Source organism: Gadus macrocephalus, chromosome 20, assembly GCF_031168955.1.
Source record: "Gadus macrocephalus chromosome 20, ASM3116895v1".
Taxonomy (NCBI): domain Eukaryota; kingdom Metazoa; phylum Chordata; class Actinopteri; order Gadiformes; family Gadidae; genus Gadus; species Gadus macrocephalus.
The window spans coordinates 17,745,509-17,763,264 of NC_082401.1; the positions used below are offsets into that span (position 1 = coordinate 17,745,509).

Below are 17,756 nucleotides of genomic sequence, written 5' to 3' on the forward strand. Positions count from 1 at the left end.
ATTTATATAGTCATTTATCCGTATGAAAAAACACTTGTCTGCAAGCATTGAGAGAGTCAATCGGAGATGGTTATTCCCTTTTATGTGTCTCTAAAGCGCTGGTAGTCAATGGACTGTACATCTCGGGTCCACACCAACTCTGGAATGTCGCACCGCCACGCGGAATTCGACGCGGGGCGTCCAAGGGAAACCACATGTTTCTATAGGCGCGGAGACGTCACGCGGCAGAAACGAAAAACAGTGAGAGGGATAACAAACATGGGAGCGTTTAAAATGTCTTTCACACAGCCGCTGTAATTGTGAGAAATTGTTATTGTAAGTGTGTTAATCATTGTTAGCCAACAATATGGTCGTCATAATAATTAACAGAAAAAACGTGATTGATAGGCCTATTTAAAACCAACACTCCTAATGTAGACCTACGGCCCACTCCCTTTGTATTTTCAATTTATAATACATTAACTTCATAACAATGTCACAAGGAGAGGTCTTTAATTCAGCACAGAGGAAAAGTCAACTTTCCCAAAGGTAAATTCCTGATATAAAATCAAATTTCACAAAATAAAAGTTCTGCTGAGAATTTAGCACCAAAACAACCTATATCTGACCAATGTTAACCACCAAGATACTGGATGATCTAGGACAGTGTTTCTCAACTGGTGGGTGGCGACCCAAAAGTGGTTCAAAGATTTGAGGGTCGAGGACTTGAACATCTATAGAAGTAATGTGTTTTGATTGCAGGGATGAAAATATTTGTTTACTCATGTCATGATGAAATAGTGTATTTGTGTTTACAAGCTCATTTTTTTGAATAAAATAGCCTGGTTTGAAATGTATAAAAGTGGGTCGCAACTTGACCACGGGGAAATGTGGGTCCCAAGGCCAGACCAGTTGAGAATCACAGACTTAGGATTCAGCAGGACTTTTACTTTGTAAACCCCGGGGTTCACAGAGAGAGCAGGTCCGAGTTGGTGTGGCCAGAGGAGGTTGGGTCTCAGGGCTTCTCCTTCTTCAGGTGGGCCAGACCCATGAGGAGTTGGTCTCTCCGCTCCCTCCTGGCTGACAGGGGCCCCGGCTGGCTGGGGATCAACTCACTCATCTCCTGCAGAGAGGAGGAGGTGGAGGAGGAGGAGAGGGAGGTGGAGGAGGAGGAGGGGGCAGAGGAGGAGGAGGAGGGGGGCAGAGGAGGAGAGGGAGGTGGAGGAGGAGGAGGGGGGCAGAGGAGGAGAGGGAGGTGGAGGAGCAGGAGATAAGAGGAGGAGAGGGAGGTGGAGGAGGAGGAGATAAGGAGGAGAGGGAGGAGGAGGAGAGAAGAGGAGGAAAGGGAGGTAGTGGAGGTTGGAGAGAAGAGGAGGAGAGGGAGGTGGAGGAGGAGGAGAGAAGAGGAGGAGAGGGAGGTGGAGGAGGAGGGGGGCAGAGGAAGAGAGGCAGGTGGAGGAGCAGGAGATGAGAGGAGGAGAGGGAGGTGGAGGAGGAGGAGATAAGAGGAGGAGAGGGAGGTGGAGGAGGAGGAGGAGGAGAGAAGAGGAGGAGAGGGAGGTGGAGGAAAAGGAGATAAGAGGAGGAGAGGGAGGTAGAGGAGGTTGGAGAGAAGAGGAGGAGAGGGAGGTGGAGGAGGAGGAGAGAAGAGGAGGAGAGGGAGGTAGAGGAGCTTGGAGAGAAGAGGAGGAGAGGGAGGTGGAGGAGGAGGAGAGAAGAGGAGGAGAGGGAGGTGGAGGTGGAGGAGAGGAGAGGGAGGTAGAGGAGGAGGGGGGCAGAGGAAGAGAGGGAGGTGGAGGAAAAGGAGATAAGAGGGAGGAGGAGAGAAGAGGAGGAGAGGGAGGTGGAGGAGGAGGGGGGCAGAGGAAGAGAGGGAGGTGGAGGAGGAGGGGGGCAGAGGAAGAGAGGGAGGTGGAGGAGCGATAGAAGAGGAAGAGAGGGAATCGGAGGAGGTTGGAGAAGAGGTAGTGAGGAAGGTGGAGGAAGGTGGGGAAAGAGGAAGATAGAAAGGTTGAGGAGCAGGGGAGAAAAGGAAGTGAGGGAGGACGGGGGAAAGGGCGGAGGCGGAGGAGGAGGAAAAGGAGGTCAAAAGAGAGCACATTAGGAGAGGAGGAGAGCGGGAAGGAGACCAGAAGACCGCTCCTTTGTTGACCTCCCTCTCTCCCAGCTAGGTGTGTAATGTGTATGCATTAGTGCGGGGTCGTGTCACATGCGGTAGGCCTGTGTAAGCGTGGCTAAACGGGGCAGGGCAGCATGTGACCGGTTAGGGAGCACAGAGGTGCGCTACATGCACCACGGAAAACCAGATCTACTGGAACATACAGAATCAGCTTTATCGGCCAAGCATGCAAAAACATCCAAGGTATTTGACTCCATTTCTGTTGATCTCACTTAAAGAACGACAGCGATTAACAAAAAGCATTTAAACAACTTTGTTCCTCCTGTATAACTTTCGGGTTCAATGAAAGATAACAACTGAAAACTTAACAAATACATAAAAAACACCAAAAGTACGAGAGAGTGAAGAACCGTGAACCCAATTTCAGTTCTGACATTTGACTTGCGCCTCCAACTCCTTATGTTATCTGCCCATAATATCAATCCCGTACAATAAGAGATTAGTTTGCGAGGGTCATTAGGCATTCAGATTTTTTCAACTGGATTTTTATGAAAACTTCCAAACCTATTTTTTTTTGAAAATGCATGATCAAATATCAATCTGTTTTAAAACACAGCAATCTTCTGAGACCCCATATGCAAATCAGGTGACCCCAAGGTAGGTCCTGTGACCTTCGCTGTTGTAAAGGTAGGGTGCTGACTCATGATGAGTCTCGCCTCCTTAATGACTGTTGGCCCGGGATTCCTCACCCACACACGACTGCAACTAACCATTGTCTTCAACTGGATTAATCCAATGATATTTAGTATCCCATTTCTCGTCCCAAGAGTGAATGTGTGCAAGGCATGTCTTCAATTAGCTTCCTTTATCTGACAATCTCCAACAAAAACTAAAAAATTCTGTTTTGGATCTATGAAACAAAGTTGAAATTCATTATCAGGAAATTTTTGATATTTTCACTTGATCATTTACTTGGTTCCTCGATAATCAAAATTGGATTTCATAAATTTTCGTTAGATTTCTGCTGGTCATCTGACGATGAAATTGTGAATCGACCAAACGTTACACCACGCGCGGTGCGTTGTGGTGTCAAGCACGTCGGTAGTGGCGGCCGGTTACCTTGGTGATTCGCTCCGCTGCTTCTCCAGAGAACTGAGGCACTGGTCCTGCAGAGCTCAGCACCCTCCTCATCCCAGTTCTGTAGCGCCGCAGGTAGTCCCCCAGACCTACAGGGGGCAATAGCTCCGAGGATTAATATTACACCACCGCTTTTGCGTTGCGATTCAACACGCCATTCAATAGTGGTGGATTTAATGATTAGTTTCCGTGACCCAGTTCACGTGATTCAGTTCGCCAAGAGGAGTCGTTCACGAATCGTTCGTTCGTTCGTTCGTTCAGTCGAGTTTCCGGTAGCACTAACTCCACTGAGTCTGACTGACTCAGCTGAGAACCGTGCAAGGGCCTGCATTCCATGATGCGATTTACCGCTACCGGAAACCAGGCTAAACGAACAAACGATTCGCGAATGAGTCCTCCCAGCTCAGTCGAGTTTCTGGTGAATCGATTCACCGGGAACTCGAATGAACTTGAGACGTTCGCGAATCAGCCTAGTTTCCGGTAGCGGTGAATCGCATCATGGAATGCAGGCCCTTGCACGGTTCTCAGCTGAGTCAGTCAGACTCAGTGGAGTTAGTGCTACCGGAAACTCATTCAGTCGAGTTTCCGTTGAATCAAATGGTGAACGAGACGAACGAGAGAAACCGGTTTGGTTCGTTCGTCCTAAAGACTCGTTCATTCAAACCGGTTCGCGAACGAACGAGCCAACACTACCATTCAACACTATGCTCTAGTCTAGCGTTTATCATGTCACATATTTTGTTTACTTCGTCTGCACTCTGCACGTTAATTTACAAGTCCGACGAGTGAAGCCGTAATTCTTAACAAAAAGGTCCTGACCTGGGAATGTTAACCTGCAAGTGGCTCTTTAAGGATGGTTGACTTAAGAGTACAACGTTTCAAATGGTATTTGGTTTAGGTATTAGATTAGGGATGGATTAAGATAACATGAAATAGCAGTTTCCCTTTTACCTTGACCTGTTATAATGAATTTGTCAAACCAATGCGCAAAATGCCTCACATTCCTACCCTGAATAGAATTACTATCACTATGAGATTACATTTTTTACATTGAATCACGCCCTAGTATTCTGTTTGACTACCTTGCATCACGTAGTAGTCCGTTATATTAAGAACCAAAACATATAATGGAAACGGGAATGTTTGATTCAGTTAATAATACGCAGAGGTAAGCAATGCATCATGGCTAATACCCATAATTCTCTGTTTCTGTGTTGTGTTCAAACGTTTGTGTTGTGTTCCAGATAGAGATGTCCGATATTATCGGCCCACCGATATTATCGGCCCGATATTAGCATAAAAATGTAATATCGGTCAATATCGGTATCGGATTTTTTTTGCCTTAAAACCGATAATTTCTTTTATTTTTTTATTTTTTTATTTATAGCTCAAATAAATGTTTTCAAAATTGTGCAGTACAGTGCACATTGTAATTGACTCATATTTGTGCATTTATTCAATTAAGGTTATTGAGTTTTAGTTAAAGAAACATACTGCTATGTTGCACATAGCAGTTACAATGGTACAATGTTTTATCATTTGTGAAGTCAAGTTTGCCCTATTTGTTGTGGGCATTGTCAAGATTATCTCAGGGAGAGTGTAATCCAAACTGTTGTCTGAGACCATTAAAAAAATAAACATGGCACTTTTCCCTTAAATTAAGTTGAAGTATTTTTCTTATTTTGCACAGACAATGTTAACATTTGGAAAGCCTTGTTGCATTCAAGAATGCATCCAGTGGGGCATCACAATAACATTAAGCATGTTGTGTTAATTCCACAACAGGAGATATGTAATGTTACCTAAATTAGGTTTGAGGAAAAATAACCCAAATATCGACATCGGTATCGGCTGATATCGGAATCGAAAATTTAGAGTTGGACAATATTGCATATCGGATATCGGCAAAAAAGCCAATATCGGACATCCCTAGTTCCAGAGGTATGCAATCTTAACATACCAATGAAGGACACGCAACGTAAAGAAAACATGAAACCATTGTTTACAACAGAGGTGCTCTGTAGAGTGGCATCAAATGATTTAAGCTAATGATTTCTGAACAGTCGCAATCAGTCTCACAAATGATTGCCCATGCTGATATTGTAAAGAGGGCCAGTTTGAAGGTTTCTTGACATTCCTCTAATAGGAAATCCTGCCATAGATTGATGGATCTTTAAAGAGATAACATTTATGCCTTACACACCCATCCTCATACCCTCTCTACTAACACATAGGGACTCCCTTCCCAATGGCCCTTCTCACCTATATCCATAATCAGCTTCAATTTAGGTTTGTTGTTGGCTTCAAGTGATAAAAGTAATAAATGTTCTCCAGTCGATCTGTAGATACACTCATATAAAAATAAAAGCCTACACCAATAACTGAATGTTATTAAGGTTGAGTAACGGCAATTAAGATTGACCTCACACCTAGTGACCAATGGCTTTAACCCTAAAACTGACCAACCACAAACATTATTTGGGTTCTCACAGACGCAACACAACAACTCACTCATAACACTACTTAAAATTGAATTTAGAAAAAGAGTACGCAACCATGTTCACTTGTCCCGCTATGCTCATGACCAAAAGGTTTAAAACCCTGGACCTTGGTTAATTTCAAGTTGCCATGGGCTCAGAACATGGTTTAATTATCAGGGACTGACTGGAAGTCCTGCTCTCACCTCGGTGTAACAGATAACGGCTGGAGCTTAAATCACACGCCGCTCCACTCTGCAGGGCTATTCCCAGATATGAAGTCTATTTTCATCTATGTGCAATGTCTGCCTCCCTGTCTGTCTGTCTGATGTCTTCTCAAATTAATAACAGATTTTAGGTTGCAGGTTCCCTGTGGAGAGCCCAGCCAAAGGAGAGAGCAGAGAGAGAGAGAGAGAGAGTGAGACAGAGCCCTAGCGAGGACAGAGTGACAAATAGAGAGGGGGAGAGGGACTCTAGCCGTGGCAGAGGGCCCGAGCTAAGTGCTAGAGTATCTGATGGTCTGGTTTTGGGCACTAGAGATCCATCAGTAGTGTCTGATCTAGAGCTCCCTGGAGGCATCCAGTCCCCTGGGGACCTGCCAGGGGGTCAGTCTTTTTTTCCGTCTAGTTTTCAGGGGTCCATCTAGTTTTCTCGAGTCTGTTTAGTACTCTGTTGTCCATCAAGTTGTTGGAGGTCTGTTTCTTTTTCTGTGGTCAACCTATTTTTCTGGGGTCAGTCCAGTTTTCTGGGGTCCATCGAGCTTTCTGGAATCTGTCTAGCACTCTGTGGTCCATCTAGTTATCTGGGGTCCATCTCCTTTTCTGGGTTCTGTCTAGCACTTTGTTGTCCATCTAGTTATCCGGTATAAGTCTAGTACTCTTGGTTCAGTCCAGTTTTCTGAGGTCGATCTAGTTTTCTGGGGTCAGCCTAGTACTCTGTTGTCCATCAAGTTGTTGAAGTTCACCTAGTACTCTTGGGTCAGTATAGTACTCTGTAGTCCATCAAGCTGTTGAAGTTCCATCTGATTTTCTTAGGTCCATCTAGTTTTCTTGGATTGTCTCATTTTCTAGTTCTCTGGGGTCTGTGTAGATTGCTAGTATTCTGGGGTCCATCAAATTTACTGGAGTCCATCTAGGTTCCTGATGACCAGCCAAGGGTCTATTTGGACCAGCCAGGGGTCTCCTGGGACCTGCCAGGGTTAAGCTTGGGTCCCCAGTCTCAGTGTCTGTAGCACAACGGCGGACCGATTCTGGCAGGGTTGGATTACTGGCTCTTACCAGACCTCATCAAAGAGGGCTTTGTTCTACCAGCTCTGTGTGTGTTGTTGAGTACACATGTGTTGTAAGAGGTGTGTGTGTGTGTGTGTGTGTGTGTGTGTGTGTGTGTGTGTGTGTGTGTGTGAGGGAGTTATTTTCACGTTTTCACACTGGGTACTGAGATTCTTCATCTACCTGACATATAACCCTCACTTCTCTCATCACACACACACACACACACACACACACACACACACACACACACACACACACACACACACACACACACACACACACACACACACACACACACACACACACACACACACACACACACACACACATTACTTATAGACACTCTGCCGATACGACTCACGTTTCTACAGTAGGAACTTTAATGAGTGTAAAACATTTCCAAGGCACAGATTTATGTCTCGCAGTCAGAGATAATCATCATTACAATGAATAGTTTCCGATCATCCAGCACCCCATTGGCTGGTTGTTTCAGCCAATGGAATGCAGGTAAAATTGAACGAAAGAAGGTTGGATTTCAGAATTCAAGTAACATAAACTTCAACAGTTGAGTTTTTTATTTTTATTTTATTTTTACGCTTAAAAACAGACTTCTGTGGTAAACACTCTCCTTTAAACTCCCACAGGCCCTTAGCAGTCCCTAAATGTAAAATATTTATTGCATTTATTTTGACATCCTTTTAGTTATTTAAATTGAAAATCTTTACACATCGTTGATGGTCGGCTTCTAATGGGTACTTGTTTCCGTTTCTATATTTTATTTAAACATTGCTGATGTGTTCATTTTAATCCAATGCTTAAATGAGACTTGGAAACTCATGGAGGAACCTTACCTTCGGGTGCATTCAGATGCATTGTTTCCATAGGACCGATGAAGGCGTAGCGCATGCCCAGGCCCTCTGACATAACCAGGTCAATATCCCGGACAGAGATGACCCCCTCCTAGACAAACAAGCAGACACAACATATTTATAACATGCATAAACCGTAGAATACATTACAAATTAGCAGAATGTTCGAAAGGAAGAACACACGCACGCACGCACACACACACACACACACACACACACACACACACACACACACACACACACACACACACACACACACACACACACACACACACACACACACACACACACACACACACACACACACACACAGTTCAGCATCAATTACACACTTTAATGTGCGGTTTTAAAAAAAAGGGAAATTGGATTCGCTGGCTGGTTTTAAGATTAGCATTAGCTTTGTTAGCTCCAGTGCCTTCAGAGCGTGCCAATCAGTTCTTAGGACAAGAGGGGCCTGTCTAAACTAATGGGACCATGTAGCGATCGGCCAATCAGATGACTGTGTATGGGTAAGATACGAGAATGGAGATGATGGAGGTAAAACGAGAGGGAAGGAGACAGTAGAAGAGAGGGGCTTGAGAGAGAAAGAGACAGAGAGAGAGGCTACAGATACCTGTTGGCCAGCACCCGAGGAAATCAAAGCTTGGAGTCGGGGAGGGGGGGGGGATGCATGTGTGTGTGTGTGTGTGTGCGGTACAGGGTTGTCATTGTTTGCCTCACAATTACCCCAACTCATAGCCCCCTCGGTGTGTCATGAGAGAAAGAGTCTGTGTATGCGTGTTATGTGTGTGTTGTGGATGTGTGTGCGTGTGTGTGTGTGTGTGTGTGTGTGTGTGTGTGTGTGTGTGTGTGTGTGTGTGTGTGTGTGTGTGTGTGTGCGTATGCGCACGCAATAGAGTTGTGTTTAGGTACAGGTGCAAAGGGGTCCTTCCGCTACCATCATCGCCTAGGCAACCAGCTCCTTTCACAGCCGCTCTGCTTTCAACTTCTGGCTCACACTCAAAGAGGCTGTGTGTCAGTAATGCTTCTGTGTGTGTGTGTGTGTGTGTGTGTGTGTGTGTGTGTGTGTGTGTGTGTGTGTGTGTGTGTGTGTGTGTGTGTGTGTGTGTGTGTGTGTGTGTGTGTGTGTGTGTGTGTGTGTGTGTGTGTGTGTGTGTGTGTGTGTGTGTGTGTGTGTGTGTGTGCGCGCGATCCTGTGTGTATGTGTGCATTTCTGTCGAGTGAGGTTTTAATGTTATCATGCAAAAGGCACAATTACTGCCTGTTTGGTACCCCCCTCCTGGGCCATACAGAAGGGGAATTCCAGTTGAAATAACCAGTAACGGAGTCCTGCCCAGGGTGGCCGGTGGGTCACACGACCAGGGTGGGGTCTTCAGGGCTGGCTACTGATCCCAACACCCCAGTGCCACCGAGAGTTGGAACTGGAGCGATGCCCGGATCTCGACTGGGGCTAAAAGATCTCGCTTTATCTCGTGCTGGAAACTCCACAAAGGAGCTAACGTGCTAAACTGGTCGACAGTTTGGTCTACATGCAATATCGATTTGTCATGTTGTTTCTTGAATACATTTAAAGGGTGTTGTCTTGCTACAATTATCAAACATTTACAATGAAATAATTATTGATGGTTGGTTAGACTTGGTTCAACCAGTATAACTGTAGCCTAGCACACCTTGATTCGAGCACAGCATAGCGTTGCACAAATAAGAGTGTTACACCCTGAGCCTAGCACGCATAGCCTTGCACGCGTAGCCTAGCACACCATATCCTCGCAAAATGTCATTCTGAAGCTAACCCTTCTGTACGACCAGGTTTGCCGGTCGACTCTCCAACCCACTCAATGAGTAATTGGTATGCAGGGTGTGTGCATGTATTCTGCTATTGTAAGTGTGGGTGGTTTGTGTGTGTGCATGCATTTGAATGTACTAGCAGGCACTGGCATCTATGAGGCTCATCAGGTTCCTCTAGTAATCCTCTAGTAATCGCTACGACGTGCGTGGCAAGAAATCACTACACTGATAAAACGGGGGAAAGCTTAAACTGTAAACGGAAATATTAACGCCAGATAATATTCACAGGCAACGAGTTCCTGTTTGGGTGTAGCCACAGTGTAATACCTTGGCCTGGTCCTCTCTCCGGTGCGTTAGTTCAAATCCTTCCCCTAACTACAATAGTGTCATGGCCTTTTGATGGGTTGCTGACTCATTCAGTTCAACAGGTTCACAGCTAATGGCTATACTAGCCATTCAGGCTCATGCTACATAACTCACAACCCAGACAACAGCAGGCTCAAGTACTCAGTAAATATGTGTAAATTGTAAGCACACATGTTGAATATTAGTTACTTTAACTCTCATTGAAATTCATTTTAAATTCCCCTATCACTGAAACACAAGCATGTCTGCAAAATTTAACATGTCATCATGACATGTTAACCCCAATCTGTTCCTTTTTGGATGAGCCAAACCATTTTCTGAATTCTCAAATGTAAATTCCTTTATTTAGCACCATTCCATGATTTAGTACCATGCAAATATCCCGTTCCACTGGAAAACCAAGAATTTCAAGAATATCAATACTGGGACTCCGGGCCGTAGCCCTGAGTCCCATTGGATAGAAAATTCTAAAGATATCTTTTTTTTTTTCTTTCTTTTTTTATACACAGTTGTCGGCCCCCAGTTGCGGGCCCCCCCTCAACTGTGTACCTTATACCCGCAGTCCGGCGGCCCTGCTGGGACTTCAAGTTGTTCTCAAGGTTCGCCTGACCTGCGTTTTATAAATTCTTACTTAAAATGATGCATAATGACTCGCACATGTGTATATTTTTAAGCAGGTTGGAATTATATGATCCAAAACATTTAAGGCAATCATCTTTCCTCCAATGCTATTCATTGGTTTACTTTCAATCAAAGCTTCCTCCTATTGGGGTTTCCCCTCCTACCGTTGGCAAGGTGCAACCAGGACTCAGGTCAGTTCAGACGACTCCGTCTAGTTCTTCTGTGTTCTGTGTGTTGGAGGCCATCCACTCCCGTTTCCACATGAACGGAGCTCTCTTGTGCTCGCATCTCTGCAGCTGTGCGTTGAGAATAGGACCAACCCATGCTGGCTGTACGCATGTTTCTCAGGACCACACATTTCTTTATAAATACCATTTATTCTAGTTCATTTACTCACAGGTGTGCATCTCTGATTCCTAGAGCAACTCTGCATTCGCTCCAGTTGTTGCTAAGAAACTAGGTTGTGCAGCCCTTTTTGGTAGCTACACTTGCGACATGGTACATGGTATCCTTTGACTGTTCTCAGGCTCACTTATAAGTCACTTAGAATAAAGCGTCTGACGGATGTCTAAATGTAAATGTATTCACGGATGAGGGGCCTCAGCCATTTGTGAGGTTCCAAATGTTCCAACCCGGGGGCCCCGACCATCGAGAGAGGGCCCTCTCTACGCTGAGACAAGCCCCCTTAGTTAGACAAACGCTGCGGTTGTGAGTAGTGCAAGGCTGGCCAGACTTGGCCAAGCGTGACAATTGTTCTGGCTCCGTGTCTGACCGCGCTGGTGAGGAGCTGAAGCCTCCTTAGAAACCACTTCAAGAATCCTGGGCTCCTTGACACAATGGAGACCAGAAGAAGTGACAGTAGAGGCAACGGAAGGCCAACAAAAGAGGCCAGAGAGCTTCGCTTGAGAACCCGCGTCAAGGTTTGGACCCGGCGTTGTTTACAGCCAAGAGGCCAGAGAGGAAGTCTCCCATGTAAGGGTTTGGGCATAGCTCTGAGGTCTCTTGTTAGCATTAGCATTCCTCTGCCATGAGGAATGTTCGGACGCGTCACGCAAAGCCGCTGGCTTGGTTTTCTTGATATCAGAGACCCCATCAAGGGGAGAGAATAAATGTCAGAATCTAATGTTCTTCCACCTGTTGTCCTCTTGGGGTTTCCAGCCATGCTTCAAAAGGTTAGCTCTAGTGATGGATTTCATGATTCTTTTCCATGATTCAGTTTGCGTCGGTCAGTTCGCCAAGGAGAATCGCTCAGAATCGTTCAGTCGCGTTTCTGGTAGCAGTGAATCATGGAATGCACAGTGCACAGTTCTCAGCAGAGTCAGTAAGACTCAGCTGCTCCCTCGTTCTCAAACGATCGTGCAAACGTGTGTGTGTTCTGCTAACTTAACACGGTGAACAGCGAGTCAGCGAGTGGGAGTCGAGTCTGGGAGAACAAACGATAGAAAACGTGGAATCAGGTCGGTTCGTTCTTGTTAAAGAGTCGTTCCTTCAAACTGATTCGTTGGCAAACGACCAATTACTAGTTAGCACGATAGAGGAAGAGGAACTGAGCCCTAGGGTAGCCGCTAGCGCTAATCTGGTGGTTTGGCCTCTTTGGGTTCATTCTTCCCAACACTGATTGGCCAGAGGAAATTGCCTATGGATTCTGAATGGGGGACAAGGCAAGGGAGATGTCAACTTCTTCCTCTTTGTGTTGTATTACTAAGCAAGAGTACACTTTCCACAATGTTAGAATGTCGGTGTGTGTGTGAATATGTGCATGTGTGTAGGCATTAATGTACATGTGTGCATTTCATTTGGTATGCATTCTGTGTGTGTGTGAGAGAGCACATGGCGTTTCATATCGAGTTACATTCCAGTTACACCTTACCATCATCCCCTCCCCCTTTACCCTAATCATCCTCCTACTCATCATCACCAACATCACAATTATCACGTGTGTGTGTGTTTGTTTGTTTGTTTGTTTGTTTGTTTGTTTGTTTGTTTGTGTGTGTGTCTCACCTCCACGAGCCTCCAGGACTCTGCGATGATGGCATATTGGACTCTGTTGAGGGCGAAGCCGTCGATCTCCTTGTTGAGACGCACCGGACACTGGCCAACCTACACACACACACACACACACACACACACACACACACACACACACACACACACACACACACACACACACACACACACACACACACACACACACACACACACACACACACACACACACACACAATTGAGCCCATATTGGGTTCCTGTGTGATGAACCCCCTGTGTGCGGCTGTGTGCACCATCAGTGTGGGTGTACTCAGTCAGGGAGAGATAGCATCAGTGTGTGTACCTGAGTCATGAGGGTGTGTGTGGCGTCCATCACGGCCCCCAGTGTGGCAGGGTGGGGCACCAACTCCACCAGTTTGACGTAGTAGGGAGGATTTACCTGAGGTGGAGAGACGCAGCCAGAAACACAGTACAGTATTACACAATAAGTATAAATAATCACAATGACATGACGCACGCACTCTGAAAGATGAGCATGGGGTTAGGCACTAGAGGGGTTCGGCAGTACTGGTTCTTGGGGATGGTTAATGTTGATAGTTTGTTAGTTTGTTGCTATGTTTGCTTCAAAGGGCAGCAGTGGTGGGCTATATGGTCAGGGACAACCTATTGACATGTGAACAGCAGAAACAAACCGGACATTACTGTTGAGCTCTGAGGGTGGATGACTTATTTTTTTCTCCCAAAGGTAACAGCAGAGAAACGAAAAGAGAGGGTAGCCTCGTTGATATGAATACCACGAGGGTCAAGGACAGTGGGCGTGGGATTAGATTTTCCCACAAAATCGACATTTTTCAAACTCCCGTGAATGAAACCGGTTTCATGCGGAAAAGATGTTTGACTGATAATGCACAAAAAAGTAAAGATCAGCATCACACCGTTACATCGCTACCATCAATATTTTTTTTCAAAGAAGAGTTCAGTTAGTAGTTTGGTGTTTGGTATTGTGTATTATTTTTCAAGCGATCCTGAACCTTTCAAACCCAATAATGATTTATCTCTGCTGCTCCTCCTCCTCCTGCTACACTACCCACTTCTCCTCCTCCTCCTCCTCCTCCCAGTGCCTCTAGCTGTGACTCTGGGCAGGTACTACCCGTTCCTCCACTACCTCCTACTAATCCTGCTCCTCCTCCTCCTCCTCCTCTCCCACCCCCTGTGCCTCTAGGTGTGACCCGGGGCAGGTACTGACCGGGTGTGATACGATGCAGCGGTTCGGCATCTGGACTGCTGAGAAGACGTTGCTTGGCAACAGGCAGGAAGTGGAGCTGCTCAGGATGACCTCCGACCCCACGAGGCACTCCACCGCCTGGAACACACTCTGCTTGGCGGCCAGGTCCTCGAATACACTCTCCTGGAAACACAGAAACACACAATATATGTATATATATATCAATTACAGTATATTATTTCTACTAAATTAGTAGATTGTAGAGATTAGTAGTGATAGTGTAACCATCTTAAACCCCCTGTCTGTTTCTGGCTGAACCACAAATCACTTCAGGTCATGATGATGATGATGATGATGAGGATGATGTCCATATGAGCTGTCCAGGCGCCGCACAGGCTGAGAGGAGTGGAACTTGCTTAGCTAGTCTCATACCTAAACATCCTCATATAAATAACACAAAGAGCTACACGGACATGTACACGCACACATACAAGTACACATATATATACACACACACACACACACACACACACACACACACACACACACACACACACACACACACACACACACACACACACACACACACACACACACACACACACACACACACACAGCTCTTTTGTCCCTCAAGAGCACAAGTCCCTGGGATCACTGTTTCCCCTTGATGTATATCTTTATATGTATTATTGGTACTATATTACGTTCAAAGTGACTTACTGTGAATTCAGATACATGTCATTAAGGAGCACCTAGGGGTTGGACAGCACAGACTGAAGGACATGAAGGAGCAGGCATGGGTTAGACATTTAATAAAGAGACAGGTCATTAAGGAGCAGGCATGGGTTAGACCATTAATACAGAGACGGGTCATTGAGGAGCAGGTAGGGGTTAGACCATTAATACAGAGACGGATCATTAATGAGCAGGTAGGGGTTAAACCATTAATACAGAGACGGGTCATTAAGGAGCTGGTATGGGTTAGACCATTAATACAGAGAAAGGTCATTAATGAGCAGGTATGGGTTAGCCCATTAATACAGAGAAAGGTCATTAATGAGCAGGTATGGGTTAGCCCATTAATACAGAGAAAGGTCATTAATGAGCAGGTAGGGGTTAAACCATTAATACAGAGAAAGGTCATTAATGAGCAGGTAGGGGTTAGACCATTAATACAGAGACGGGTCATTAAGGAGCAGGTATGGGTTAGACCATTAATACAGAGACGGGTCATTAAGGAGCAGGTATGGGTTAGACCATTAATACAGAGACGGGTCATTAAGGAGCAGGTAGGGGTGAGGGAGTAAATACAGAAGGCCCACAGAGGAACTGCATTTTAGACACTTCCACCAGGGCTTTACAAACAAGTGGTCATGGCTGCCATTTGGTTTCGACTTTGGGATTTGAACCAAGAACCCTTGTCCGGGTAGTCAAAAACCCTATCCTTATGCCCTCACAATGTCCGTCTCTGTGTTATATCTTCCATGCTCCAACCTCAATGTGGGATATTTGGGTTACCAAGGCCACATGATACTGAGCATTTCAGTTTGTAGAAAGGGTGCTATGTAGGGAGGTGCTAATCGATGACCGGACAATACTGTAATTCACGGGTGAGCTCGTCACAACGACAAAAAAGCCCTGACCCCATGTGATAGGATTCCAGCGGGTGGGAGTCACTTCCTTGATCCTACTGAATAGCCCATTATACTGGAATCAGTTTGATCACTAGAATTGATTTACCCTTTGTGTAATGCTAGTCTCTCTCTCTCTCTGTTCCCCTCTCTCTCTGTCTTGTCTCTCTCCATTCCTCTCTCTCTTCGTCAGTCAGTCAGACAGACAGACAGACAGACAGACAGACAGACAGACAGACAGACAGACAGACAGACAGACAGACAGACAGACAGACAGACAGACAGACAGACAGACAGACAGACAGACACAGACACACACACACACACACACACACACACACACACACACACACACACACACCCACCCCTCCTGTGGTAGTCAATGTGTATCAGCCTTCGAAATGTACTGCAAATCACGGAATGTACCGATTTTTGTATTAATAATATTGTTATTATTGTACATGCTTTTATATTGTTTTTTGAATAAAATCGTACTGAATATTAATAATAATAAGCATTTTGCATTCTTGACATGCCGTTCCTGTACGGAGAATAAGTGAATACAATTTATCAAGATTTCCCGAACATTGTTTCGGGGGAAACAGTGTGTCCTTCTTACACCCAACACATTCCTAGTGATATCTAAAACGACGCCACCATCCAGGAGCCATGAACACCGGCTTGGTAAACATCCACGTAATAGAGGAATAATAATGGTAAATATAGCTGCCAGCAGCATGAGGGGTCCAAGCAGAATATGACTCCATAAACTAATTTTGGTGGACGGACATAATTGATTAGGTGGCTACATGATGACCGTCTCAGTAATTTCACTTACAATGAAAGCTATTGGCAAATGGTTATCACAATGAAAATACATTGAAGTTGCTTTCTAAGGGCTGAAATAGACTTGCTGCTAACAACGCATCCGCCTACGGATCAGGGCTGCCATGCGTATTCTGCGATCGTTTGGTGAGTTGATCGTGCCAACGTCGCAAGGTAACGCGACGCATCCGCAAGCAGAATTGACCAGAGTAGCGACAGCAACAAGATAGATCTTCGTCAGACACACGGCCTTCAGCACTTTCAACAAGTTTCACATCAAAAATAAAAGATAGACTGAGATATGATCACACTCGCTATGGTTTTATTGCCCCCCTAGAGGTCAAATGTCACCATTTTTGGGGATCATCAGGATAGAGTCATAAGACTATGAGCCAAGTTTGGTTCGGATACATGAAAGCCTTGCAGAGATATGAGCTCACTTCCTGTTTGACGTCCCCCTGAGGTTAAGGGTCAATCAGTTGTTTGGGTGATCCCAGGATGATGTCATGAGTCTATGTCCCAGTTTGGCTATGATATAATTAAAGAGTTGCTGAGAAATGGGCTTACTTCCTGTTTGGGAGGCTTTGCCGTCAAGTTTGATTGGTTGTCAAAAAAGCCTTTTTTGCACATTTATTCAGCTTGGGCTGAAGATCATATATGGTATTTTTCATGAAGATTGGACCGAGTTTGTGGCTTGTGGATATGTACTATTGATTTTGACAACTTTAAACATGAGGGCAAAATTCTGATGTTTCTATGAGAAATAATTTATTAGCTATATGGGTTGGTCTGACAGTATCACCAGGCATTGACAATAAGTTTGAAATATACTCATTTGAAGAGAGAGGAGTTAAAACACATCTTCAATAATTACAGAGACCCCTAAAGGTCAAAGGTCACCAATTTGATGAGTGTCCCGGTGATGATGTCATGGGGTCTATGTACCAAATTTGGTTATGATATGTCATCTGTAGATCATCTGTGCCAAGTTTCGAGAAGATTGGACAACATTTTTGATAGATGCATTTTGAAGGTTTTTGATAAAAACCAAGATAACGGAAAATCCATCATGGCGCAAAACGACAACAAAGGGTGAGTTGATGTTGGCTTGGCCCAAGGTTTCCATTGATACCTTGTTTTTGAAAATGGGATGAATGGGTCAAAAGCTATAAACATGAATGCATGTCCAGCTTTGACCTGTTGGTGGCGCTAGAGCTCTTGAGCTAGCGACCCCGGAATTGCTGTGAGGCATTATGGGACTGTCCTGAATCAGTGTGCAGAATTGCTCAACTTTTTACCAAGGCGTTCTATGGGCTGAAATAGACTCCCATGGCAGGAAAATAATAATAGGAAAACATAGAATAACAATGGTTGTCTCGCAGCTTCGCTGCTTGACCCCCAAATAATAGGAAAACATGGAATAACATCCCCAAGGATGGGAGGGTGATTTCCGGCATTCAGC

The 17,756-nt window shown here is 45.2% G+C and overlaps 1 protein-coding gene across 2 annotated transcripts in view; it reads right to left on the reverse strand.

The window, feature by feature from the left end:
- Positions 1-292: 292 nt before the first annotated feature.
- cryl1 (crystallin, lambda 1) overlaps positions 293-17,756 on the reverse strand; it is a 19,287-nt gene continuing 1,823 nt past the window's right edge. The window contains exons 4-9 of one of the 2 annotated variants that reach the window (XM_060039207.1): positions 13,860-14,021; positions 12,957-13,052; positions 12,629-12,727; positions 7,835-7,943; positions 3,218-3,324; positions 293-1,102 (exon numbers count right to left, since the gene is read on the reverse strand). In XM_060039207.1, coding sequence (XP_059895190.1) covers positions 995-1,102; positions 3,218-3,324; positions 7,835-7,943; positions 12,629-12,727; positions 12,957-13,052; positions 13,860-14,021 — 681 coding nt within the window. In that variant the 3' untranslated portion in view covers positions 293-994. Of the gene's footprint in view, positions 1,103-3,217; positions 3,325-7,834; positions 7,944-12,088; positions 12,532-12,563; positions 12,728-12,956; positions 13,053-13,859; positions 14,022-17,756 lie in introns of those variants that run through there. The other variant, XM_060039208.1, reaches the window with a different exon arrangement.